Source organism: Triturus cristatus, chromosome 9 (genome assembly GCF_964204655.1).
Source record: "Triturus cristatus chromosome 9, aTriCri1.1, whole genome shotgun sequence".
NCBI classification, from domain to species: domain Eukaryota; kingdom Metazoa; phylum Chordata; class Amphibia; order Caudata; family Salamandridae; genus Triturus; species Triturus cristatus.
Genome location: NC_140592.1, coordinates 1,010,775,467 through 1,010,802,123, shown reverse-complemented (window position 1 = coordinate 1,010,802,123; position 26,657 = coordinate 1,010,775,467). Strand labels below are relative to the sequence as shown.

Below are 26,657 nucleotides of genomic sequence, written 5' to 3'. Positions count from 1 at the left end.
TCTGTAGGCATAGTTAGAAATTAGCATTTGAAAAACCTTTGAAATTCACTGAAAAAAAAACCATAGGTTTCAGGCACGTTATAGTTAGGAATTATCATTTAAAAAACCTTAGAAATTCACTGAAAAAACCATAGGTTTCAGGGGCGTTATAGTTAGCTGGTCTTTTCACTCGTACAAAACCATTGAAATTCCCCCGTTCTAGTTAGTTCAGCTAACTATAACTTGCGCGCCCGCAATGCACTGCTGATGACGTCACATATTACATCACTCATGACATGGTCAGTGACATCACTCATGACATCACTCATGACATCTCAAATCACTTTGTATTGCTGGTGGTGGCTGCTTGGCGGGTCCAGGGTACATATTATAGGGAAGTGTGTTAATGTAATCAAGACATACTCGAATGTATATTATGTTGATTTCACGAACTGACGCAGTTTTGGCCTCTACCCCCCAAGCGACTGCGATGACGCATTTTTTGTTTGTAGTCCATCTTGGACTATTGTTCTTCGTTTGGTCCTCCGTTGTTTTATGGGGGAACCTAGTATTGGGGAGTTTCTATGTGAGGGCATGCTTGGCTTTTCAGCAGCATCTAACTACAGGATTTCGGTCTCCACAGGTCACACTGCAATTACGATTTCTGCACCGTGATGGCATTACATAATACGTACACCTATTGTACATGGAACGTGAGGGGATTAGGTTCAATTAAAAAAAGACACCGGGTTTTGGCATAACTTACTTGAAGGAAGGTTGCTATAACCTATTTACAAGAAACTCATCTTAATGTTGGTGAGGTAGCCAAATTACAGAGAAAATGGAGAAGGCAACTATTCGCTACGACATATTCAGCTTTTTCCAGGGGGGCGGCGGTGTGGATGCGGAGCACTGTCCCTTTCAAGCTCCTAGAGCAGAAGATAGACATCAACGGTAGATATTTACTGCTTCATGGTTTATTGGATGAGACACACGTGGTCATGGGCTGTATATATGCACCAAACACTGACCAGGATAAATACCTGACTACAGTAGGCGCAGCCTTGACTGAATGGGCTGCATATTCCTGGGTGATAGGGGGCGACTTCAACGCTGTGTTAGATGTTGACTTAGACAGGTCTCATCCCCCATTACATGCCACTGAAAGCAAGAAACAAGCGGAGGCGCTTAGGGGCTGGGCAGAGGGCTGGGAACTACATGACGCATGGAGGGCAAAACACATCGGGCATACAGAATACTCCTTTTATTCGCCACCACACAGACTACACACTCGAATTGATCGGTTCCTATGTTCCGGCGCCCTGTTAGGGTCCATTACTTCGGTGCTCCATATGGGGAAAACCCAGTCAGATCATAACCCAGTGGAATTAACTGTGGAGTGGGGCAAGGTTCCAACTCCGATACCGACTTGGAAATTACAACTTGAGATGTTGGAGGATCAGGTCTTTCGCAACGCCCTTTCAGAAGCGATCGTCCATTATTTCTCGGAGAATTCGGGGTCTGCTAGCTCTCGACAAATAGAATGGGATGCCATCAAAACGGTCATCAGGGGAGTGGCAATCAGCACTAAGGCAGGAGTGCGACTCAACCTTATTGAGCGACTTACGGAGGTGGATGGTAGATTAGCCGCGCTGGAGGGGGAGGCCGCAGGGACGAATGAACAACTGACACCACTGCGAGAGGCTAACATCCAATACGCGGAGCTCCTGGAGGAGCTACGTGTTGTGGATTACAGATTATACACTCAAAAGCAACACACACAAGCTGACAGGTCAGGGCCGCTGCTGGCACGGTTGGTCCGAAACACACCCTTGCCCACACCCATATTAAAAATTCGGAACAACGCAGATGTGGTGGCAGACACGCAATTAGACATTAATACTGCATTTAGAGATTATTATGAACGTCTTTACGGTCCACTGCCCGGACTTATTGACACTGACTTTGACCCATTCTTTGATGGTCTAGGCGTACCCCAACTTACACAACACCAACGTGATGACCTACTACGACCAATAACAGGGGCGGAAATACGGCAGGCGATTAAGGCTTTACCACGTAGTAAGACTCCAGGGAACGATGGCCTACCCGCCGAATTTTACGCAACGTATGCTGACTTGCTAACTCCTCATTTGCAATGTCTTTATCACGAATCATTGAAGGGTGGTGGGCTCCCCGCTACTACATTGCAAGCGCTAGTGGTTTCGCTATTAAAGCCCGGGAGGGATGCTTTGCTTATTTCGAGCTATAGACCCTTATCACTCCTCAACACGGACTATAAAATCCTGAGTAGGTTGTTGGCCACTCGCCTCAAGCAGTATATTACCGCGCTAATACATTCCGATCAGTGTGGATTTGTACCTGGTCGGAGCACAGCACTCAACATCAGACGGCTACACCAAGTTATGTTAGGCACATGCGGCACGGGAAATGTGGAAGGCTGCATATCCCTTGATCTGAGGCAGGCGTTTGACTTCTTACGATGGGATTATATGTTCTATGCTCTCACACACTTTGGCATACCTGAAGAATACATAGCATGGGTGCGCTTACTATACACGTACCCTATGGCGCGTGCACGCACATCTCGGGACAATATGTAGTGGCTCGGGGGACAAGACAGGGATGCCCCTTGTCACCGTTGTTGTTCATCTTGCCGTTGGAGCCACTTTTACACAGACTCCGCACTTTCGCAGTCTGTCAGGGTATAACGCGCGGTCGTACGTCCCACACTGTCTCAGCATATGCGGATGATCTCATATTGTACATTAAGGATATGGGCGCTGATCCGCATCCAATGCCCTCCATTTTTGAGTCATTCCAAGGTCTTTCTGGCCTGACCATCAATGCTGCCAAGTCGCGTGCGTATTTGTTTGACGGCGCTGAGAGGAGCGGACACTTTCGGTTCGGTCCCTGGACCCTTCAAATAGCACCTAATACCTTTAAATACCTAGGCATACAAATTTATCGCAATGCCTCGGACCTGCTAGATGGCAACCTAGGGCGTGCGATTGCAGCTCTCAAATCCCAAATTCAGTTCTGGGTCTCACTGCCCCTATCGGTGGCGGGCAGGGTGGCCATCACGAAAATGGTGCTATTGCCGCGGCTCCTTTATTTCTTCACCAACCTGCCGTTACTTGTCCCAATGAGATCTCTTAAAGTGTTGAACTCTCTCGTGACGGAGCTAATATGGGGTACAGGGCGTAGACGTATTAGTCTGGCGAAATTGCAACTTCACGTGAAACAAGGAGGGATGAGGGTGCCGGATCTGCGTGCGTATTGCTATGCTAGCCAGTTGCAGTGGCTGGCGTACTGGCTTGCAGGACGCAATTTGCACGAGCTGGATATATCATCACGAGACAGGGATAAGGGGATCATCCACAGACTCTTACTACCACGAGCCCCCCTGCTGGCGTCGACACCCCACTTATTGAAATTAGCTATTACTTACTGGCGGAGTGCGGTGCGGTACACTGGACAGATGACACCGTATGCCCCCACCATTCCTCTGCTGGGTATCCCCACACGTTCAGGACTAACCTCTAAATGTGCCCTTCAGGCTTGGACTGAGGCGGACATTACTACATTAGGAGACTTTTTTACAGAGGGAATACTAATGTCACATGAGACGTTTGTACGCGTACATGATGCCCCAGATACGCTGTTCCTATTACACACACATATTTCCCGATATATACGCATCACATGGTCGCCCGAAGATACAGAACCACCCACGAATACACTGCTTACCATGCAATACCTAATGGGTAATGGGACTCGACTGACAAAATGGCTAACTTACGGGATTCGAGCGGAGAGAGCGATCTCATTACAGCAGCTCCGGGACAAGTGGGAAGGAGATGTGGGCCGTGCACTCACAGACAAGGAATGGGACACTATATTGGGATTCCCCAAAAAGGTCTCTCGTAATCCCAAATTTAAATTTATCCAATTGATGTTGCTACACAGGATGTACTTAACTCCACACAGGCTAAGCGCTATGTTTTCAGGGGCAAATGATGAATGCCCGCGATGCCACACACCTAACGCGGGTTGGTACACATGATATGGGCTTGCCCTAGATTGGGACATTACTGGGCGATGGTATGCAAAATATCGACTGCGGTGGCTCCGATACGCCAGAATGACACCTTGGAATACAGTATACTAGGTCTGGGACCCCGTAAAAAGAAGGGCAGCTCTACCTCACGGTTTGCTAACCTTGCGCTCCTTCTAGCCAAGAGAGCCATAACCACACGATGGAAGGCCACTAGAGCCCCGTCCTTACAGGAATGGCACACAGAAATGCCAAGATGGGGTAAAGCGGAGGGGACGGAATTGAAAAGGGAGGAATATAGAGGCTTAAGGAAAACACAGATCTCACTGAGCTGGTATGCAATGCTGAAAGAATACGCTGCAATAGATATTTTGTCCTACTAGGGTATGTTGGATTTGTCACACGAGGGTCTGACCTGAAGATACAAGACACTTGGGCACCTCACATTATCTGTTTGCCATGCTGGGTAAGTTAACAGCACTGTGCAGTTCACACACGTCAGACTTTGGAACTGAGAAACACACACCTATGGAGATGATTGATATCCAAATGCTACTATTGGATATTGAGGGCCGAGCATGCGGGGCGGGGAGGGGAGGGGGGTTAGGTAACTGTTTTTCTGTTACGATGTTTTAAGTGCATTGAATCTTGATAACTTTAACAAATTATCAACCGTTTCGCTAAATTTATGTTGTAAACAAGAATGCTGAGAACGATCTGTATTGGCATACTGTTAGAGACTTATTTTAATGATGCTAGTCCACTATGTGTTGCCATTCAAGGACACTTATGGATGCCCGACACTGTTGATGTAAGTTAGCTTACGATTGTTGTAAACATGTAATACTATACTGGAAGCCTAGATGTCCTTTGTTCTCCTGACTATGTTTGGCTCATTGTTAATAATATATATACACATTACCTACTGGTGGTCGCCAGTAGGTAGTTATAGTTAGGACCTATTATCCATAGGAAATCTGCAACATTCTATTTGGAATAACTTTGGCCCCGGGTGACGAATCTTCACGAAATTTTCAAACCTGGTGGGGTGCTCTGGTCCGCTCCTATCCTGAAGGTCTCGGGGTGATTCGTCAAGCGGGGGCTGAGAAAAAAGGGGGGTCCCAAAACGTGTTTTCCCCAGCAATTGTCCATAGGAACCTTTAATCGCAGCTACAGCCCGAACTGCTGAACGAAATTACACCAACTTTGGCAAAAAGGTAGCCCTTGGTTCAGAGTCGTGCCTTTTGGTTAAATGGTGTACATCCGTTCAGTAGTTCCTGAAAAAAATCTAAAGTAAAATCACATATATATCTGGCCGGAGCCTAACCACACATCTCATCTTGAGATCTGATTGGCTGTCAGCACTTCATCCAAGAAGTGTTGGCAGCCATCTTGGGACCAATATACATGATAGCACCTCATTAAAAAGCATTGCAGTTAATAGAAGGTTTTAAGACTTTAGTTACTTTATAAATCATTTGTTGATGGTACCATACTCATTTTAGGAATTGTGGTGTGTTCTAAGGTGATTTTACCATGTGAAAAAACCTTCTGCTGGGATATTATGAATCATGTTTGAGAGAAAACTATTTTCTCATGCTTTTCCCACAGAGGTTTGGAAGGTGATCTATAGGCTAAACTGAGAGCATATTGTCTGTAAATTCGCATTATCTTTCTCAGTCATGTGAGAATGAAGTCTGACATTCTCAGTAAAACATGTACATCCAACAAGGGCAGAGACTGTCAGTTGATTCTTTTGTGTTCTACTGCAGATTCCCAGAGTGTTCTAAAGAACAACTAGAGCGCTAACAGTCCCACTTATGACAAACGTATTGCACACCTGAAGCCATCTTGATTGGAATAAAGTGGTAACTCTTAAAACATTTAATTTAAAAAGGAACAAAATGAGGGGGTTAATTTTGCCATAGAAAGTATGATTAGTGCTGCAGAAAGAAAAATTAGGGCACATTTTGAGTGACTTCTCAAATCCTCTTCTATTTCATTAAAATATTCTGACATGCAGACTGAAACATGCACTTTCAATACCAGCAGCAGACTTCCCTGGTGAGCAGTAGCTGTACTACAGTGATCTAATGAGCAACTAGAGTGCTAACATTCTGAATTTATGGCAAATGTGTGACACATCTGAATGCCTTCTTGATGGAATAAAAGTAAAAAACTGAAAGTATTTCCTACTGAGGAGACTGTAGTAAATGAGGAAATTAGGAAACTTCATAACAAATAAGTCTCCCAAGATGGCCACCAGAGACAAAACAGCCCAAATGTAGCACAATATCACCCAGATGTAGCCCAAGTATAGCCCAATGACAATGTCCCAGAGTGTTCTAAAGAACAACTAGAGCGCTATCAGTCTTACTTATGACAAAAGTATGGCACACCTGAATCCATCTTGATTGGAATAAAGTGGTAACCCTTACAACATTTAATTTGCAAAGGAACAAAATGAGGGGGTTCATTTTGCCAAAAGAAATTATGATTAGTGCTGCAGAAAGAAAAATTAGGGCACATTTTGACTTCTCAAATCCTCTTCTGTGTCATTAAAAAACTCTGACATGCAGACTGAAACATGCACTTTGAATACCAGCAGCAGATTTCTCTGGTTAGCAGTAGCTTTACTACAGTGATCTAATGAGCAACTAGAGTGCTAACATTCTGAATTTATGGCAAATGTGTGACACATCTGAATGCCTTCTTGATGGAATCAAAGTAAAAAACTGAAAGTATTTCCTACTGAGGAGACTGTAGTAAATGAGGAAATTAGGAACTTCATAACAAATAAATCTCCCAAGATGGCCACCAGAGACAAAAGAGCCCAAATGCAGCACAAATATCACCCAGATGTAGCCCACATGTAGCCCAATGACAGAAGTGTGCAAAACACTTTATTTTTTGTGTTTTTGCAGTTTTATGTAGTGCAGACTTGTCAGGTATTGGAGTGCTTTACATGATCATTGGTTACATTACACAAGAACAAATTCATTTTGGTTGTAGACATGGGGAGATTAAGTGATTTGACCAGAATCACAGAATGTTGAGTTGAAGCAGAAATTCCAACCTGGTTCCCCAGTTGCAAAGTCTGCAGCTCTGAAAGTAACGCCACATCCTCTCCCCTAAGTGCAACATTTAATCAAGTGGTTAACTGGATAAAAAAACAAAGATAACAAATAATTTAAAAGTGCTTTGTCGCTATTCAAAAACTCAGAAAATATGTCCTCATTTTAGTTTTTTAGAGCACTAACCATAATTTTGATGCAAATAAGACCCTCTCATATATGTAATTTCTAAAGGAAATGCTCTTGGTATTACAGTTTTGATTACATCAAGATGACGTCAGGCGTTCCACACTTTTGTAATAAATATAGAATGTTAGCAATCTAGTTGTTCATAGGATACTGTTGAGAGGCAGAGGCCAAGGGCTCGGACTCTGAAAATTGAAGGCAGGTAGGAGGGTGCAGAGGCAACAATTTGAACATACTGGGCAGGCAGGAAGGGCAGTGGCAGCACAACAGACTATGGAGGGCAGTGGAAAGGGGGGCAGGGACAACAAACCAACAATACAGGACTGGCAAGAGAGGCTGTGGCAATATAATAGACCATTGTGGGCAGAAGGAAGAGGCAGTGGTAGTACAACCATACATGCCAACAGACCCGATTCAGCCAGGAAACGTCCAATGTTTTTAAGCTCAAATGGGCTTTATTTGATCTGTCTCCTGTCTACAATCTCCTCTTTTTCAATGTAACTCAAAGGGGAAAATCAATACCCCAGTTTTTTTCAAAATCTCCCTCTTACCAAGTTCAAAATGTTCGCAAGTATGGTACATTGGATCATGGAAGGCAGGAGGAATTGGGGTAGGGACATGGACTCGGATAACAGAAGACAGGAGGGACATGGAGAGGTGCACCAAACTGACCCTACAGGGCAAGCATCCGGGTTTGCATCAGGGTTTGCAGCAGCCTAATACACCAGACAGGGCATGTGGGACGGGAGTGTAGCACAACAATCCATAGAAAGCAATAGGGAGGGGACAGGACCATGCACATGGACAGCAGAGAACACAGGGGAAGGAGGCAATGGTAGCTAGCTGGCGATAGTGGACAGACAGGAGAGAAAACTGCAGCATAACAGACCATAAAGGGCAGGGGGCATTACAATGGAACAGGCAAGCCAGGAGGGAGGGAATAGGGGTCTGCACATGGAAAAAGAGGGCTGGGGGCAAGGGGGCAGGGCAGGAGCAGCAAGATGACCATGGAGGTCAGGCAGGATGGGCACTAGAAGCAAGACACACCATGGAGAGCAACAGTGAGACTATGATGACATACACACAGACCATGGAGGGAAAGTGGGAGGGGGTCAGGGGCAGCTAGCTGACCACACAGGGAAGGTGGGAGGGGCCGTGGCAGCACAGAAGACCATGCATGGCAAGCGGGGGGGTTAGTGGCAGCACAATGGCTATGATGGGCAAGAAGGAGTGTGCAGGGGCATGCACAAAGGACCATGGAGGTTAGAAGGGAGGGTCAGGACCTGGGCACAGACAAGAGAGTTCAGGGGAAGGGGCCTCACAACAGACCACGCGGGAAGCCCAGGAGGAGCAGTTGCAGCACAACAGACCAGGGAGGGCAGAAGGGTGTGGCAGTAAAATGGACCATGGAGGACAGGAGGAAGGGGATAGGGGCATGGAATGTGGACAGGCAGAGTGGAGGTGGCAGGGACAGGTTACAGTCAAGCGACAATGCTAGGCAGGTGGGAGGGGAGTGGCAGCTCAACAGAACACTCAGAGTAGATAGGAGTGGCAGGTCCATGGAACATGGTGGGCAAAAAGGATGGAGCAGGGGCATGCACAAAGACATCGGAGGGCAGGGGGGAAGGACAATAGGGGCAGCAAGCTAAGCACAGAGGCTAAGCAGGAGGTCAATGATGGGGCATAGAATTGGGCAATGGAGTGCAGGAGGAGTGGACTGGTACATCATGCTAAATGGAGGGCAGTGGCAGCACATCAGACATGCATGGCAGGAGGGAGGAGGCTGGTCCACGGATTCAGACAACAGAGGATAGGGAGGAGGTGGATGGGGCAGCAAGCTAACTGTTCAGAGAAGACGAGTATTAGGAACTTTATTGTTTTTAAAATGTGTGTCCGTGCGAACTACTTAAAATGTGAACAAGTATGCAGCATAATCTCACTTTTATTCAGAAAGAAGAGGACGTTTGTGACTGTAACTCTGGGCTCACTTGGCAGAAACACCCCCTAACCCTCCACCCCCCATCACAAAATGTAATGACCGTGAAAAGGGTAGGTGAACGCAGTGTTATATAGAATATAGTCCTGAGAGGACGATTGAAAATGAAAACTAGATATAGTGTATGGTATAAACTATGCACCAAAAAGTGTGATATAAGATCAAGCGGGGCGTGAAATATAATATGCAATACATTGTGCGCAATGACAGATTCATTGGAGAGTGCGAGATAGCACAGGCACTAGCGCGTGCTATGCGATATGCACCTTGGAGTGTAATATGCACAGGGCAGTGTTGTGTAAACTAACTAGTCTCTAAAGTTGCAATATAAAATATGTGCTGGGGAGTGTAACGTTGCATATGCACTGTGACAAAGATATGGATCCCAGATTTTAATATGCATGGCATAGCGCTGTGCGTTATAACATAGGCATCGAGGAAGGCACGTTAGATGGGGCAATATAACCCGTGTGAAGGCAAGTGAGGCATGGCATTCACGGGGTGGTGTTACAGTGCACATGGGCTAGAGAGTGTCATAGCATATGCACTAAGCCCGGGCGTAGTGCTCCGCTCACGGAGTGTACGTAGCGCTGCCTGCTTCGCGGTTTACGAAGTAGGCGTAGCAGGCAGCGCAATGCATACGCCACAGCGAAGCAGAGCTGCCCGCCGCCCGCCCACCCTCATTTTAAAATAATTTAAAGAATTTCTCGCTAGAAATGCGCTTGTGCGGGCGTCCGCGCATGCGCATTTGTGAGAAGAAGTTGCCGTCAACCAGGAAGAGGGAGCCCCGGGACGCCGCACCGCAGGTAAGGCATTTTCTCTTACTTTTAAAATACTTTAACTTATTTTAAAATGAGGGCAGGCGGGAGGCGCATAGTGGGGCTACGCGGAGCGCCCGAATGTGCGTAGATTTGGCCACACTACACGATGCTCCACGTTGCCCCACTACGCCCACTACGCCCAGGGTTAATATGCACTAGTTGGTGGAATACAACACAGAGGTGTGTGGCACTCGGCAGGCACTGGTGGGTTTAACACAGCATTGGGCTTAGCCAGGAGCACGCTGTGACTCTCAAGTGAGGTTCGTCTCCTTTCCAGAGAGGAAAATAAAAAGTATTACACATCCGGCGGTGGATGTGTGTTTTATTAACCGTGAGGGGGGTTTCTTGCATAGTTTTGGTCGAATGTTTGTCGAATCCCCTTTAAATGGCTTGGTGTGCGTGTGTATTAAATCTGCCCGTCAATATCTACCCATGTTTGTATAAAAAAGTGACAAGGGTGTCTACTTATAGAGTACCCACCGGCGGGGGCGCCGGGATTAGGCACGGTTGGGCGTCAGACAGGTCAGAGCTTCACTAGCGGTGTAAATACATTCCACGTGGACTCATTGTATGTCGCCTTTTAATGAATATCACGCAAATCGTCATGGTGATAGGTACGTACGGTTTGTCCAGCATGTCCTAGGTGTTTCTATAAATATACATAAAAATAAAAAACAAAGGCAGGCCCTGGGGGATGGGGTCCCCAGGGCCAATAAATTAGAAAATGAAGGGGGGCCACACAGTCCCCATTCTTAAAAAAAAAAAAAAAAAGACCGGCATTGCGCCGGAGGCCACGCCCCCTCCTTGCAGCACTCTGCAAACGCGCCCCTGGCGAGTTGTAAGTTGGGGAATTAATTCCACTTGAATACTGAGGGTCCCTGGGGGCCAACTAGCCCACCAGGTATCTCAAGTATGCGCCAGGGAGCTGCGTTGCAGGGAGGTGTTCAGAGGCCACCCCCCTTTTTACACATTTCTGCAACGCAGCTCTGTGGCGCTTACTGGAGGTACCTCGTGGGTTAGTTGGACTTCAGGGACTCTCAGGATTCAAGGGGACATTATCCCCCAACTCAAAACGCGCCACGGGGTGCGTTTGCACAGTGGTGAAGGGAGGGTGCGGGGCTTGAGGTGACGTGTGCAAACACGACCTGTGGCGCGTTTTAAATTGGGGAAATAATTCACCTTCAATCCTGAGGGACCCTGGGGGCCAATTAGCCCACCAGGTGCTTCCAGTAAGCGCCAATGCGCTGCGTTGCAGAGAGGTGGTCTAGGCCGTGCCCCTTTTTAAATCTCTCTGCAACGCAGCTCTGTGGCGCTTACTGGAGGTACCTAGTGGACTAGTTGGACCCTAGGGACCCGCAGGATTCAAGGAGACTTAATCTCCCAACTTAAAACAGCCACAGGGTGTGTTTACACAGTGGGGAAGGGAGGGGACGGGGCCTGAGGTGACGTGTGCAAACACGCCCTGTGGCGCGTTTTAAGAGGTAGTTTTAATCCCCCTGCCCTATTATATACTAGGGGCTTACAGAGTAGGTCATGCTAATCACAGGGGGACCCCAACGCATAGTGTTCCCTAGTGTATGTAGGTGTTTTCACTGTATTCTGAGTGTCTTTTAACATAGCACTGGCTCTAGGACTGGTTAGTCAGACTCAGTTACCACCAGTATCCGTCTGAAAAAGTTGAGGGTACAGGATGATTTTGCAACAAGGCTTCTTTCTGCTCATCTGTTTGTTCTTTCTGCACGTTATCCTTCTTCCTGCACTTTTCTTCGTCTTTGTGGACTTCTGTATATTTCTCTGGTTTTATACGAGTGAAATGTCCAACTAACTATAACTTTCCCTAAAACCTATGGTTTTTTTCAGTATATTTCTAAGGTTTTTTAAATGCTAACTTCTAACTATAACGTGCCTGAAACCTATGTTTATTTGGGTGAATATACATCTCCAAAACCAAGAACTCAGTACAAAGCACTGAAAACGCCTTTCCCCTTCCTCTTTCAACGGCAGCCCGCGGTGAGGGGGCGAGCCACATAACTACAAAAATACGCTGTTTCCTCCTAGAATAACAGCAGCCGCGGACATCAAAGGCTTTCAAGCAGTAGTTTATTACGAGTTGCTTTTTTCTGCATAATAAACTACTGCTTGAAAGCCTTTGATGTCCGCGGCTGCTGTTATTCTAGGAGGAAATAGCGTATGTTCGTTATATATATATAAATAAATAAACAATGCTTGGTAAAGGCATACGTTATAAAAGCATATGCGATCTGAAACAATGCAGGGTCAAAAATGCGTGGTAAAGGCATGCAGAGTATTTTCCTGCGTAGTTCCGTCACACAACCGTAACCTGGAAACCGTGTAACCATGGGAGGCCATGCTTAACACACAGATTACCTGACAGCAGAAGGGAGCTCACTGTGTCCTCCAGTGAAATTTTGTAATGTAAAACAAGCCGTGCCATCTTGTAAAGCTAGAAAGGCTCAACATCGGCAAGTGAAGGCTGAGATGTGTGGGTGTAGTGAAACTATAACCCCCGAGTACATTGTATGATACTCATTTCTTCTTTTTTCCTCAGGAGGGTACTTTAATTCACACATAAAGAGGCACTCCAATCGTAACGCCATCATGGAAACAGAAAACGAGACTCAAATGTTCATCTTCAAAGAAAAACTTGGAGAGGAACACAAGAGGCCTGATATTAATGCATGTTACTATCCCAGGAAGAGACGCTAATGATGGCTGTACATCACGACCATCAGAAATATACTCAGTGGACTAAGTCTATTATTCAATCTTTTAAACTCACAAACAGCTTGCTTCAAGTTTTAAAAAACAAGCCTAGTTTCTTTTAATTTTTTCAAATTTTTTAAATTTCAAAAAAGATTTAAACTGCTGAGCTTTTCTGGTAGAATGCTGGACATTATTTATGAGTTTTAAAACAGTTTCCATTCTTTTTTTATTTAAAAAAAATTATAACAGTTTCCATTCTTAAACAGCTTCAAATTAAAAAAAAAAAGTAGCCTCTTCCTCCACATGTCACACTATTGGGATTGACAAGTGGCCCCAATTTTCCAAGATGAACCCCAATGCACATGCAGGAGTATGCTGGGCTGGGTCTCCCGAATCCAAAGTTCTCCACTAATTTGTCCACTCTTAAGGAGGAAAAGTCTGTGTAACCCATTTTGTGGTAACAAAAAGACTGTAGGGCAAAAATCCAAACTTGGGCAGGTTGCTGGGAAGGGGAGGTGAGTAAATGCTGGAATGTCTCTAAAGTAGATACTGCCAACTGCAGCACAGGTGTCTGGGGCCTCGACATGGAGGCAATCATTGGAGAAAGAAGAATCAGCAAGTCATCAAGAAAAATCAACCACAGAGCGGGACTGTCTTCAACAAGCAAGGCAGCAACAATAATGGGATGCGGGAGAAAAGGCCTAGCAGAAATTCAGTGACCACAATGGGTGGGAGGTTGTCCAAAATATGTTGACCAGGGAAAGGTTTCTGGTACGTCCATCCCCACATTTAGAATCTAGAAGTAAATTGATCAAATTGAAATAGAGACAGTAATACAAATTATACAGAACGGTAATTTCCTCCATGTAATTTCTTGCTGATACATTATTAATAAACAGCCTAGCTTGGTAACACTTTATCACAGTCTCACGTTACCATCATTTACAAAGTATTAAAAGGCATTCTGTGTCACATGCTTTTTCGGTGTCATTAAATAGAAATGCTCAATAGTGTCTGTCTTTCCTGTGCTATAGCTATTGTTTCATCTTTTTAAAATATCAATCTAACAATCAATATTCTAAAACTACTTGTGTTTGGCACCCTACTCGTTGCTTTACTATCATCAGACACAGCTCAACACGGACATGGTCTACTCACCTTTCCAAGAGGTGGATGAACATCGAAGAAAAATGTCCTGTTTATGTAATAACTTCCCATCTTTCCAAAATGAGTCTCATCCCAGCTGAAACAAAGAAAGCAGTGAATGAACTGCATGAATTTAACACGCATTAAGGTATTCAAGTCCTAAAAGAGAGGAGTATATAACAGCTTCGGAGTTTCTTTGGAAGTCTGTGTGTAAATCCATAACTACATCAAACCAACAGCTGATGGGCTCTGCATCCCATAGCCATCCCAATAAGGATCCCAGCAAGACTTCGAGCTGTCACAGGGGTCACTCAGACGTATACTGGGACTCGTCATGTGTAATGGTCCTCAATTCAAAGCAGCAAGTGGGACTAAAGGGCCAGACCATTTTTGTGTGTGCATGAGCGGAAGAGGCAAGTTATTTACTTGGATGATTTTCACTACTTTTTTCCTGCTTCAGCCACAGCAACATTCTCTTTTGACATACTGAGCAGAAGTGGCCAAACAGTCAAAAGAATGTTGAGCCTCAATGAAAAACTGTGCAAGGACTTCTGAGGAGACCATGGACATATTCGTTCTGCACTTTATGCAGGGGAACAAAATAGGATCCCTAGGACAGTTTTGTTAAACGATTTATATTGGACAGTATTAGCAAATTCATTGGCCTCGGTGTACTAGGTTCTCAGATGCAGAATGTGGGCTAAACTTTGTAGGTGTTGACCCGGAGGGTCTTTTTGGGGGTGGGCCATTCAACCTCCCTCGGGTCATTGTAGGCGAAGCCATAGGAGAGGAGGATCTTCCACCTTCTATCTAATCTGTGTGAGCTGAATCATGAAATGGGACTAACCTCAAAGTGTTCCATGGGGCCTTAAGGGATTACAACCTTTCCCCTAACCTGTATCTACTATGGGATTACATACTGTAGTGGAAGCAGGCATCTGTATGTGCGATGGTTCAATTTATGTTCTATGCAAGTCAGACCTTTTATGGTGCAGTATTTGTAAAACTAGACGGGGAAGAAGAGAGCAAAGGCTCGTAGTAAGCAGAGATACAAACTTTCATATTTAGGAGCTTGACTAAATGTTCATAACCTGAGAGCCTTAGGCTTATATAAATGCCCCGCCTGGATTATGTGCACTAATACTGTATTTCACTGCACAGATTAAAACTCATATGATTAGAGTTCCCTTTTTAGTGGCCTCTGGAGACAACAATGCCTTTTCATCAGAATGCAGTCAGACGTTTTTTATTGAGTCTACGAGGGTAAATGTTTTGGTACCGTCCAATGGGAAGACTCTGCATGACAAAGGACTAGGACGTCAAAAATGTAAAGAAATACAAAGTGTTAACACGTGTACCAAAACAATGTTAACCACTACGCCGTATCACAGACAAACACGGCATGCATTCACTATTTTGATTTCAATACCAAAATAAGGGTTACATAAACTCAACAAGGAGCAGGCCTGATGATGAAGCACATGCCACCCTTGTGTGGGTGAAAGCCCTTGCTTCTCAGAGCAGACACTCCCAGAGACCACTACCAGGTCTCTAGTAGTTAAGCTGGATAGGTATAACGGAACAGTATACTCCAGTTTAATGGTGTACAATAAAGGAGTATTATAGGTTGTTTGAAAAAGCTAGCTGTGAAGTCCTGTGAAGCAATTCCCCTGAATTTACAGAAATAAAAAACATGATGTTTTTTCTTATTCAAGGCCTTATTAAGAGGAGTATATTCACAGAAATTTGAGACAATTTACCACCCATGCATTTAGCAGTGTATTCGCCAATCTTCCAGTTTGGCAGATGGTGGATATTCTGTTAGAGGGGACTCCTCCAGCCCTATGAAAATCCACCACCCATCGAGTGGCAACCTTTTACTTAAAGGCAAGCATAGGGGCCTTCATATGCAGACACACATGTTCCTGCATAGCAGCAAGAATGTGTAAGTCAGAAAAAATACTCCCATGTTTATTTCTGGTTAGCACATGCATGTCTGCTTGGTGGAACTGACCCAGTAAAGACCATTGAAGTTTTTGCAACTGAGTTTTTCTCCACCCTGGTGTCTCTTCTGATGGTGGAAACCACCACTTTGATGGAGAAGAGTCAAAACTAGAGAAGAACTCCAAATCTGCTGCAGTGAATGATGAAAACCCTGCAATTCAAAATTAAAAAAAGGCTCACCAGTACTCTAGGTACCAGCGAAATGGGTCTTATTGAAGACAGGCATTGAAGGCACGAGGCTATATTTATAAATAAGCAACTTCACTACACATTTTCTCTCTAGTACACGTTGCAATCTGTATTGCTGAAAGGGTGCCTTGCTTCCTCATACAAGTAAGAACAAGCATTGGCAATTATGTGGTATGTAGTAACAGTTGCTCTGGCAGAAGGATTTAGTGTTATAATTCTATTTTTTGTTGCACAATTACACATATAGGTACTTACAAACTTTGAATAGAAATACTTAAATGATTTGTAAGACATTTAACGGGAATGGAAAACAAATTCATTTGTATTTATTTAAATATTGCTACTTCGTGCATTTAGTTTAAAAGTCCAAATCGTTGAACCATGCAATAGTATAAACAGAGTGGTGGGATGATTTTAGTAAAAATAGGTGAGCTATTTTTTTTTTTTTTTTAGTACGTATGAAGTGTTAGAACTTTTTGAAGTTGATAGAACTGTAAATGTATTATTAATTTAGTTTTAATGTTTTGAGGTAGAGATCGATTGCGGTGAGTGCACATACAAAGTTCGTTTTATGTTGTACTGTGGAGTATTAAGTTCGACGTCTGTTAGTTTGTAAGATGTTGAGTGAATGTTAGTTTGCAATATAGTGCGCATAGTTAAGAATTTATAAGTATATGATAGATATGCGTGTCCCGTTAGTTTAATCACATTTCAGTAATCTCCAAGACATAGCTGCAGCAAAATCCATATCACATTTAATAGGGAAGTGTTCAATATTATCAAATTCAATATAAACACTTGGCTCTTTTTGACAGAAGTGCTACATCCGGGCAAGCGCAAGATATACGTATTAGTGGGGTAGGCTAGGTATGGTAGATTAGGTTGAATATGATAGGTTAGGTTACGTACGGTAGTTCAGGTAGGTAGGTAAGATATGATAGATAGATGGGAGATAAGGTACAGGTTTGGTAGATGTATTGTAGTTAGGTTAAATGTATAAAGTATGGTAGGTATGATAAGTTCGGTATGGTATGTACCTAGAGATAGCATGGTAGGGTAGGTATTGTAGTGATACATAGGACTAATGTGGGGTGGTTAAAAGGCTACGGAATAGCAATATACGTGAATATAGGGTTATACTGGAAGTCAGTCCCAACAAACAAACAAAAAAAGAAAATTACTGAAAAGAAAGTAAATCCTGTCCTTTCACACTGTCCTTTAATATTGGCATTGATTGACATGATAATAAAATACTGCAGTTTTTACTAAAGAAATTATCTGTGAAATCAGCATACAAAAGGAAACACCTCCTTTGTTTTGTATTCGGTTTTCATTGTGCAGTTTTAATCAAAATTGAATCACTGTGGAGAGTGTCTGGGGCGAGGACCAGGCAAGACGTGTCTTCGCTGAGCACCGCTTGGGCTCCGTATCGGGGGCCTGCAGGGAGGCCTGGTGGCTCCTAGATAGTTTTGAGGGAGCCTAACTGAAAAGAACCCTCCTGCTGAAAGCGAGCCCATCAAGATGGTTCAGGTGAGGTTCTGAAATGATTCAAAACAAAGACGATTGGCCCGGTGATGATTCAAAGTGGCACCTACCTGTTGGGTGAAGGGCGTTGGAGGCCGTTTGTCCATGGATGAGCTTAAAAGGCGTTATGGTGTGAGAGGGGATGGGAGTGCCCACCCTCCTACTTGTCAACTGATCCTACTGGTGCTGAGAGAAGACTAGCGGCCCTCACCCACATCCAGTACTCCCAACTCGAGACAGAGACCTGACAGAAGAAGAAGACACGAATGAGAGCCAGGCTGAAATGCGTGGAGACCCCTCAAAGAACCGACAGGGGGGGGCCTTACCAAAACAGATGGCCTTTACGCCCGAACAGACCCCTAGCAAAAGAACTGAGGTAGGTAGGAGAGCACTAAAAGAATGTAGAGGGGATTACAACGAGGACTTCAACATCCTATTGCTTGTTAAGGACTCTTTAATGCTCTTGAGAGCTGTTTTGTATGCAAGGGCGATCACAACAACTCCTCTTTGAAGTGGTTTATGAATTACACAATAAGCCAGATCCAGTGAACTCGATAAGCCCTGAAGAACACTTTGGGGACATGATCCTTCCTTCATTACCGCTGCCATCATGATATCCCACTTGAAGATTAGTGCTCACACTTTTTTTACTAAATGGGAGCCCAGAAGATTGTACTTATCTACACCCCATATTTCAACCCGCCACCTGCAATCATGGCAACCCTCAAGTCAAAGGAGGTCAAAACCCCTTCTGTAAATGCTTGATACAGTCCCAAAAGAGATTAAGCCATCAGTGTGGGTTCTAGGGCAGCTCCTGACAGATCAGTAATCAGTTGTGGCGATGGGTGCATTGGCGACACAGATGCCAGCTGTTAGAGACAACATCCAACTACCCTTGCAAGAAACCAAGGGGTACATGCATCAAAGTTGCATTTTGCGACTGCCAAAGAGCGATTGTTAAGAAATCGCTATTTGGTAAGCGCAAAATGAAATGCAACAAAAAAGGCAGCAAATAGCGATTCTCAAATTGTGATTCCTTAAGAATCGCAAACGCAATTAGGGAATCACTATTTGCAATTGCGACTCCATTCTTTCCTATGGGCCTCAAGTCCCATAGGTGAGAATGGTCTTGCATCACCTAAACTGTGATTGCCTAATTGGTAATCGCAAATTAGTTCATGCAAAGGCAAGGGTGCCTGGAGCCTAAGGCCCCCCTGAAGCGCCCCCCAAAAAAAACTTGCACATGCAAGGCACACACATGCCTTAAGGGCATGTGTGTGCCACATGGCACTTTGGAAAATACAGTTTGGGGTATTTTTCAACGTTTGCACATGGTTGTCAATTTTAAGTTGATGTTAATTAACGTTTCCTAAATGCACAGCTCACATTTAAGAAAGGTTTCTTGCACATGCATTAGGGAACTGCAAATTGTGATTACCTACTTGCATTCGCAATTTAGGGAATCGTGAAAAATTATGGTTACCTAAATTGCGAATGAGCGAAATCTTTCATGCATTAGAAAAGGCCATTTTGCGATCGCAAACGGACGATTATTGCGAATTACACCGTTTGCGATCTCAAAATAGCTTGCTACATGTGCCTCCAAATCTGAAATGGCAACCTTGCGACAAGACCAAGGGAGATGCTGCTTGGTTGGCTAAGTACTGGACAGTACTCCAAGGGTTTGGGGAGGCTGTTCAACAGCAGGACTACTTGTTTCTTGCAACTGTTGGGAGAGCAACAGCCAGGCATGATTTGGAGCCAGTTTCAGTGCTGGTCCACAGTTCTTGCGGAGTTGGCTCTTCTTTGTCCTTCTACTTTTACCAGGCAGACAAATCCGAGTTCCCAGTGTCAGGGAGGCACCTAAATACTGAATTTAGGGGCGTTAAGGGGGTGTACGGTAGTAGCCAATGGGCTACCTGCCCCTAGAGTTACTACATCCCCTATATGACTACTGGAAAGTGGACATAAACCTGGCACTGAGTTCTTAGATTTACCAGAAACAAGATGGAGAAACCCTTCTTCGAGTGTCCTCTTCAGGGGGCCCACCTTAGGGGTGTGCCTAGCCTGATAGTGCAACACCCCTACCGACTAGCTAATTTTCCCACCTTCTCTGGTGCCAAATGGGCCCCAGGGCAGATGGTGGCATTCTCTAAGTTTAGAGGAAGGTGGGGTTACATATAAAAGGCAAAATAGGCTTTGAAGTCTCCGGCCTTGGTATGCTAATTCACTAGCCATCCTGCTGGAAGAGGTGTGATCACCTTCCTCTGAAGCAGGCAGTGTTCCTGACCTCTGAGAGTTTTGGCTCTCCTGAGCAGGGGGTCAGAAACGTGTCTGTGGTGGCAGGCTGAAAGAGTCCAGTCAGCCAGCACACTAAATAACTGGTAGGGGGATACTGCTAAGGTGCACTCTCTTTGCATGTCATAATAAATTCAACACTGGCATCAATGAAGATTTATTAGGAAGAGGTGCTTGATACCAAACACCATTACTTTCAGTATAACTATTATGTAGCTGGGTAACTCGTAATGACCAGTCCCCAGTACATATGCTTAAGATCGCTTCCTGATCACTAATAATGTCGTGGTGATGGAACCAGACATCACAGGGGCATAGCTGCTCATGCAGATATGTCCTCACATATTATATAATACACCCAGCCTTAGGGCTCTGTCGCCTGCTATTGGGGTGACATAAATATAGCCTATGGAATGTGCATGGCACACAGGAAGTGTGCTGTGTCATGTTTTCAAAACGGTTTGCACCATTTCACACCGTTTTGTTATGTACTCCAATGTACCCCATTCTAGGCCTAGGTAGCCACACAACCTTTTACCTTGCTCTGCAGAACGCTTCTAGCACTGACCTTTAACCCAGTTATGTGCAGTATAAATGTCGATCAGTTTCCTGGAAACTGGCCTCATCTATTATGCATAAGGATTATTAGAAAAGTCCCTGCACATGACGTACATAACTGCAAAAAGAACTGTTGATGGACAGAATGCAGAACAATGTCATACATTCACCCCAGTACAGACATCTGGGCCTAAATCCATGGTATGCTCACCATGCCATTCCAGTTCGGGTCCAGCCATATGCAAATCAGTCTTGACCCTGTGGCCCATGGGAACAGTCCAGCCCGAACTGCCAGGCCAGGTCCTCCCTGGACTGGAAACAAGCATCCTAGGACCGGTTTCGGGGTTTCACCCCTCTTCAGCCAGAATAGCTTGATTCCAGTAGCATGGAGAGCACGGTACTCACGTCTGAGCATACCCGTCCCACTCAGGGTGACAAATGCAAAAAGAACTGTTGATGGACAGAATGCAGAACAATGTCATACATTCACCCCAGTACAGAGATCTGGGCCTAAATCCATCGTTTTTTTGCTCACCATGCCATTCCAGTTTGGACCCAGCCATATGCAAATCAGTCTTGACCCTGTGCCCCATGGGAACAGTCCAGCCCAAACTGCCAGGCCAGGTCCTCCCTGGACTGGAAACAAGCATCCTAGGACCGGATTCGGGGTTTCACCCCTCTTCAGCCAGAATAGCTTGATTCCAGTGGCATGGAGAGCACGGGACTCACGTCTGACCATACCCGCCCCACTCGAGGTGACAAATGCAAATGTGCCACTGGAATCAAGCTATCCTGGCTGAAGAGGGGTGAAACCCCGAAACCGGTCATAGGATGCTTGTTTCCGGTCCAGGGAGGACCTGGCTTGGCAGTTCGGGCTGAACTGTTCCCATGAGGCACAGGGTCAAGACTGATTTGCATATAGCCAGGTCTAAACTGGGGTGGCATGGTGAGCAAAAGAATGATGGATTTAACCCAGATCTCTTGACTGGGGGTGAATGTTTTGATTTGTTCTGCATTCCGTCCATCTATTGAGTGTCTTTTGCTTTCTCGCCCTAAGTGCGCCAGGTATGCTCAGACGTGAGTCCTGGGCTCACTGTGCCACTGGAATCAAGCTATCCTGGCTGAGGAGGGGTGAAACCCCGAAACCGGTCCTAGGATGCTTGTTTCCGGTCCAGGGAGGACCTGGCTTGGCAGTTCGGGTTGGACTGTTCCCATGAAGCACAGGGTCAAGACTGATTTGCATATAGCCAGGTCTAAACTGGGGAAGCATGGTGAGCAAAAGAATGATGGATTTAACCCAGATCTCTTGACTGGGGGTGAATGTTTTGATTTGTTCTGCATTCCGTCCATCTATTGAGTGTCTTTTGCATGACGTACATAACAGCATGAAGATACGCTGTGTAAAAGTCATGGTCATCTTCATCATAAGGCGAAAGAACTGCTTGGCATAAGCGCAGGTATTGTTCAAGGCTCAGATGCATAATCGTACTCACAACATATCGATTGTGTAATGAATGCCGAGGCTAACTTTATGGTGTAAAAGAACCATACCAAGACTAGATGGGCAGAGGAGAAGCTTCAACGCTGATACTAGGCTGAGGTCGCAGCCTGCAGAAGCTACAATATGCAGCGGTCTGACATCCCTTCCAGGTTTTCCAACTCGAGACCAAGACGGGGTCCTTCTTTCTCTCCCATCAGGTAATGGGATTGGCTCTTTCCTAGAGGATTCTTGGCTTTACACCCACATACATGCTAGTTATACTTAGGTAGGGTTTGCATCTTAGGAGTACGCTCGATTACCGACATGTATCTATATGCCTGCATATATTCACTGTTTAAGCACCATGGTAGAATTCTACCTTTTACTTACTCTATTGGTGCTAATAATAATATACATCTGTTTCTGTCTAATGGTTGTTGCAGCACACATGTTTTATACTAGAATGACGCTGGTTCAATAAATGCTTATTGAAAACGTCCCCATCGTTTATTCTGTGTATCTCTTAGACTAAGTAGGCACGATTGACTGAGCGAAAGGTACTGCACTGTTTTTTCGATCCCTGGAGGATCAAGGGTTGTCATGTTTGATTGTTGCCATAAACTATTCGCTCCTTGGTAAGGTATGGGGGCTTATAGTGGCACTGTAAGCTAGCTGGTCTACAGGCTGACATATCCTTTGGGGTGTCTGGAATCAGTCAGGACACCAATCCCTTAGTTTATGTTGCCTAAACACGCAGTTCCTATGTATTTTTAGGAACTACACGACAGTCTGTAATGGCAGTCTGCATGCAATTTGTGTGTGGGTCCCTTAGGGTGGCATAATACACGCTACAGACTTTAGGAACCCTCTTTAGTACCCATGCCCTAGGTACCAGGGGTACCATTTACTAGGGAGTTACAAGGGTGTTAAAGTCCTTGCCAATTGGGTTACAATTGACCATTTTACCTGTTTAAAAGAGAAAGAGCACTGGCACTGGGGACATGGTTTGTAGAGACTCACTGCAGTTTCAGTCGAAAAGCATCAGTACTAAGGCAAAACATGGGGGTTACTGAAACAAAAATGGGCACTTTCCTACCGTCACCTCCTATCCTAGGACATAAAAAGTTTGGCAACTGCAGTGCTTGTGCTTTCACAATTAATACTTAAGTATTTGTGAATGTGAATATTCAGTACAATATGATACAGCACACTAATTTAAACTCTCAGAATATAATGAATGCAATATAAGGACCCTGGAACAAAATCTACTTCAGCCAGACAACTGAAAATATCAAGACATGCATTTAGTAGCACGTGTCCCCTACTGGGATATTTCAAGGACAAGCAATGCTTAGCTGAAAACATTTGCTGGCAAGTAATTGAATAACCAAGTGTGCATCCTCCAGAAAGATCCATTGCCTTCGAACTAATACGTCAAGAATGTAATTGGTTGTTTAACTATTACCGCCAATATGTAATCTGTTTCAATTGTTCCCATCGGTCGCAGCTCCTTTAGCCTACTCGGGCACAAACAAACAATCGCTGAGGTGGATTTTTTTTTATCATGATCATTTTAATCGATTATTTTCAACTAGTTCCATTTATTTTTTATTGTCACCTTTAGATGTGTGTTTTTGTTCTGTGCAGCCTGTTTGAATCCCTACAAACGTGTGTTTTTATTCAATCAAGTGCCTTTTAATGCACTTTCACCCCATTTTTAGGTCTCGCCTATGCAACGCACATACGCTGATTAGGAGGAGACCTTTAGGAATCGATTCAGTTTTTGGCCCAAAAACGTGCACGCTTTGCATTGCTTTCAATGGCAACGCATGCACGTTTGGCGATTCCCTTGCGGGAGCGAGGTTTGAAACCATCTGTTTGGAATTAACAGATATTTCCTGCTCGCTCCCGCAAGGGAAACAGAAGCAGGCCCCCTCCTCTCTCCCCTCCCCCTGCTGCCTCCTCCTCTCCTCATTATAGTTTGATGTCTGTGTTTTTGTTTCGCTGAAAACCTTCAATAAATAAACAGATTTTAATTGAATGAGACTGTTTTTCGCAAAAGCAGCTTGGGTGGGTGGATTCTTTTGGCGTCCTTTCTCACAGGGTGAAAACAGATTTAAATAAATAATCCAAGCCACCTACAATAGTAGAATAATAGGAGAACCCCCCCCCCCCGATTGGACGTTGGAATAGAAAAGAAACATCTACGGTCCGAATATACACACCACAGTGCTCCCCGCTCCTTTTACTGCTCTAGGAACTATAGAGCAAGTGATTTCCCTTTTACAGCGCGGTTGAAGGGGTAGACCACTTCTAACCGCTTAGCGAGGGTTCGGGATTTCACTTTAACTAAACACGCCGAAACCGTGAGAATGCATTTTTTGAAAATGAAAAACACATTTTTTTTAGCTACATTGATTCCGAGCAAAATCTGGAAATTGTGTTAAAATCTAACGATCTAGTCAGTTGAAAAACAGACATCTCAAATATGTTCAACAATCACAGACACGTTTTGCACAACTTGTGGGCCATGTGGGTGCATGACCATGAGCGTCAAACTCAAGTATGTCAAGGACGTCGGTATGATGGCTCCCAGAGAAGGTCAAACGTTCCTGTGCAGGTTGGCGTCTTTTTAGGTTGTGTTAGATAAAAAAACAAAAACATAAACACTGTAGAACAACCTGCTTCATTTTTTAGAATAAAAGGTCGTTCTAAAATCGGACGTTTTCTTTGCATTTCTTTAATTTTGGATTCGATTTCAACTACCAAAATAGTTTTCTGCTCCGTGAACCGTGAGCTCTTTATTAAAACAATTCGCTCTACCACAATGATAATGCTGTAAGTTAAATACATACTTAAATAATGAATCAAAGACAATAAATGCAGTGTTAAGAAATGCGCTTTAGTGCTCTTTAGTGTTTTGTGTGTGGTGATATTGCTTGATGTCCACCAATACACAAGGGCTCTGCCTTTCTAATGCCCTTGGCTGCGTATATTAGCAATAAAAATAAGCACTAATGCAAGCGCGAGCCAGCATCCTCAAAGCATAAAGCTCCTTGAGCGCCTCAGATGAGTAATTCAAGCGCTATCCTGTGGCCTCCTTGGAAGGTGACAATGTTCAGGCCGGCGGCACAGGCTCGGCAGATGAAGGGGAGTTAGTCTGTGGTGGGGCTTGAAAAGCCAGGTACCTGTCCTTCCTGCCTCAGTGCTCAGTCTTTCCAGCCTCCATCATGTGGGGATGTGTATAGCGCTTGGGTGCTATGAGGCAGGCATCACAGCAATGGGCCTCTCTGTGCCCCTTCATGGCTCTTGCCTCTCTCCCCTCTTTTTGTTGGCCAGGCCCCAGGCAGTTCATGTTCGCTCCTTTCCCCTACACCCTACTACCCCTTTCAGTCAGTCCCTCCCTTCCCTTTGTTGCCCCCTGGGCTCCTCACACAGCTCGTCACTTTTTCATCATATGTTACCCTCTTAGCCCTGCCCATTCACTCCGATGCCTCTCTCCCATGACCTCTGTCCATGGTCCTCCTTGAGGAGGGCTTGGGCCCTGTCCAGTCCAGCTTCCGGCTCCGTCTCTCTCGGGCGGAAATCAGTTCTTTCATGCTCAACTTCGATAAAAGTGATCTCTTGATCCGGAGGGCTCCTCTGACTGACTGACTCTGCTCCAGCTCTCCCTGCCTGCCAGATGTTATGAAATCTTACTAAACCCCCATAGCTCGCCTCCGTCATCTCCCAGCACTGCTGTGCCCCCTCGCCCCCCTTTAACAAGCAAGAGGGTTACGAGCAAAGCCCGAGCCCTTGCGTCATCAACGGGGACACCTTAATGAGGACAGGAGCAGTGCATTCCGGGGTGTTTTGACTGCTTTGCTCGACACCATTCAGTGTATTTTTAGCGCTGCATTGCAACTGAAGGTTTTAGGGGAATTTCTGTGGATTTGTATAGCAAGCATCTTTGTCTGTTCTTGGCACTGAACCATCATTTCCCTGTGGATTATTTTTGGGGGATTTTATAATGAGATGCTCTGCCCACTGGGCTTATCCCACTCTGTCGTTTAATACTCGGTGGCGGCTACAGTAAATAAACAAGCATTGCCATAGCCAATAGGTCTCGCCTTTGGGACCTTATAAGTGTTTAGCCATGCAACAGTTCATGTTGTTGCACCAAGGATATTGTGCTGCATAACTAAATACTTATAAGGTCCTAAAAGCGAGACCTATTGGCTATGCCATTGATTGTTCATATTGGTGTCTATATCAAGTGTTGGGCATTGCTTAACTAAGAGTCACGCAGTTATTCTTCCTTGAAAATACTTTTGCAGGCTCGCTTAATCATTATTTAAACTTTTTTTTATTTAATATGGTCCATAGTTCTAATTAAACATTTCCTTTTCTGAATTGTGGTGCATATTTCACTGGCAGTGCTTAATTTGTAAAAATAAAAAGATAAGTACTAGCACTCTCGTCGGAAGGCCACTGCAGGTTGCCCCTTATCAGCGCTGCCAATGATAGTAACAGCACAACTATTAAAAATCACAGACCACAAGTGTAACAATTTGGATCATTTCAGACCCCCAAAGCTATAAGAATGGCTTGAGCAACAGAC

General features: G+C 44.8%; 1 protein-coding gene across 2 annotated transcripts in view; it reads right to left on the bottom strand.

Moving 5' to 3' along the window:
* Positions 1-26,657, bottom strand: part of POMT2 (protein O-mannosyltransferase 2) — a 408,616-nt gene that overhangs the window by 325,137 nt on the left and 56,822 nt on the right. For both annotated transcript variants that reach the window (XM_085626671.1, XM_085626672.1), the window contains one exon: positions 14,017-14,101. In XM_085626671.1, the coding sequence (XP_085482797.1) occupies positions 14,017-14,101 (85 nt within the window). The remainder of the gene's footprint in view (positions 1-14,016; positions 14,102-26,657) is intronic.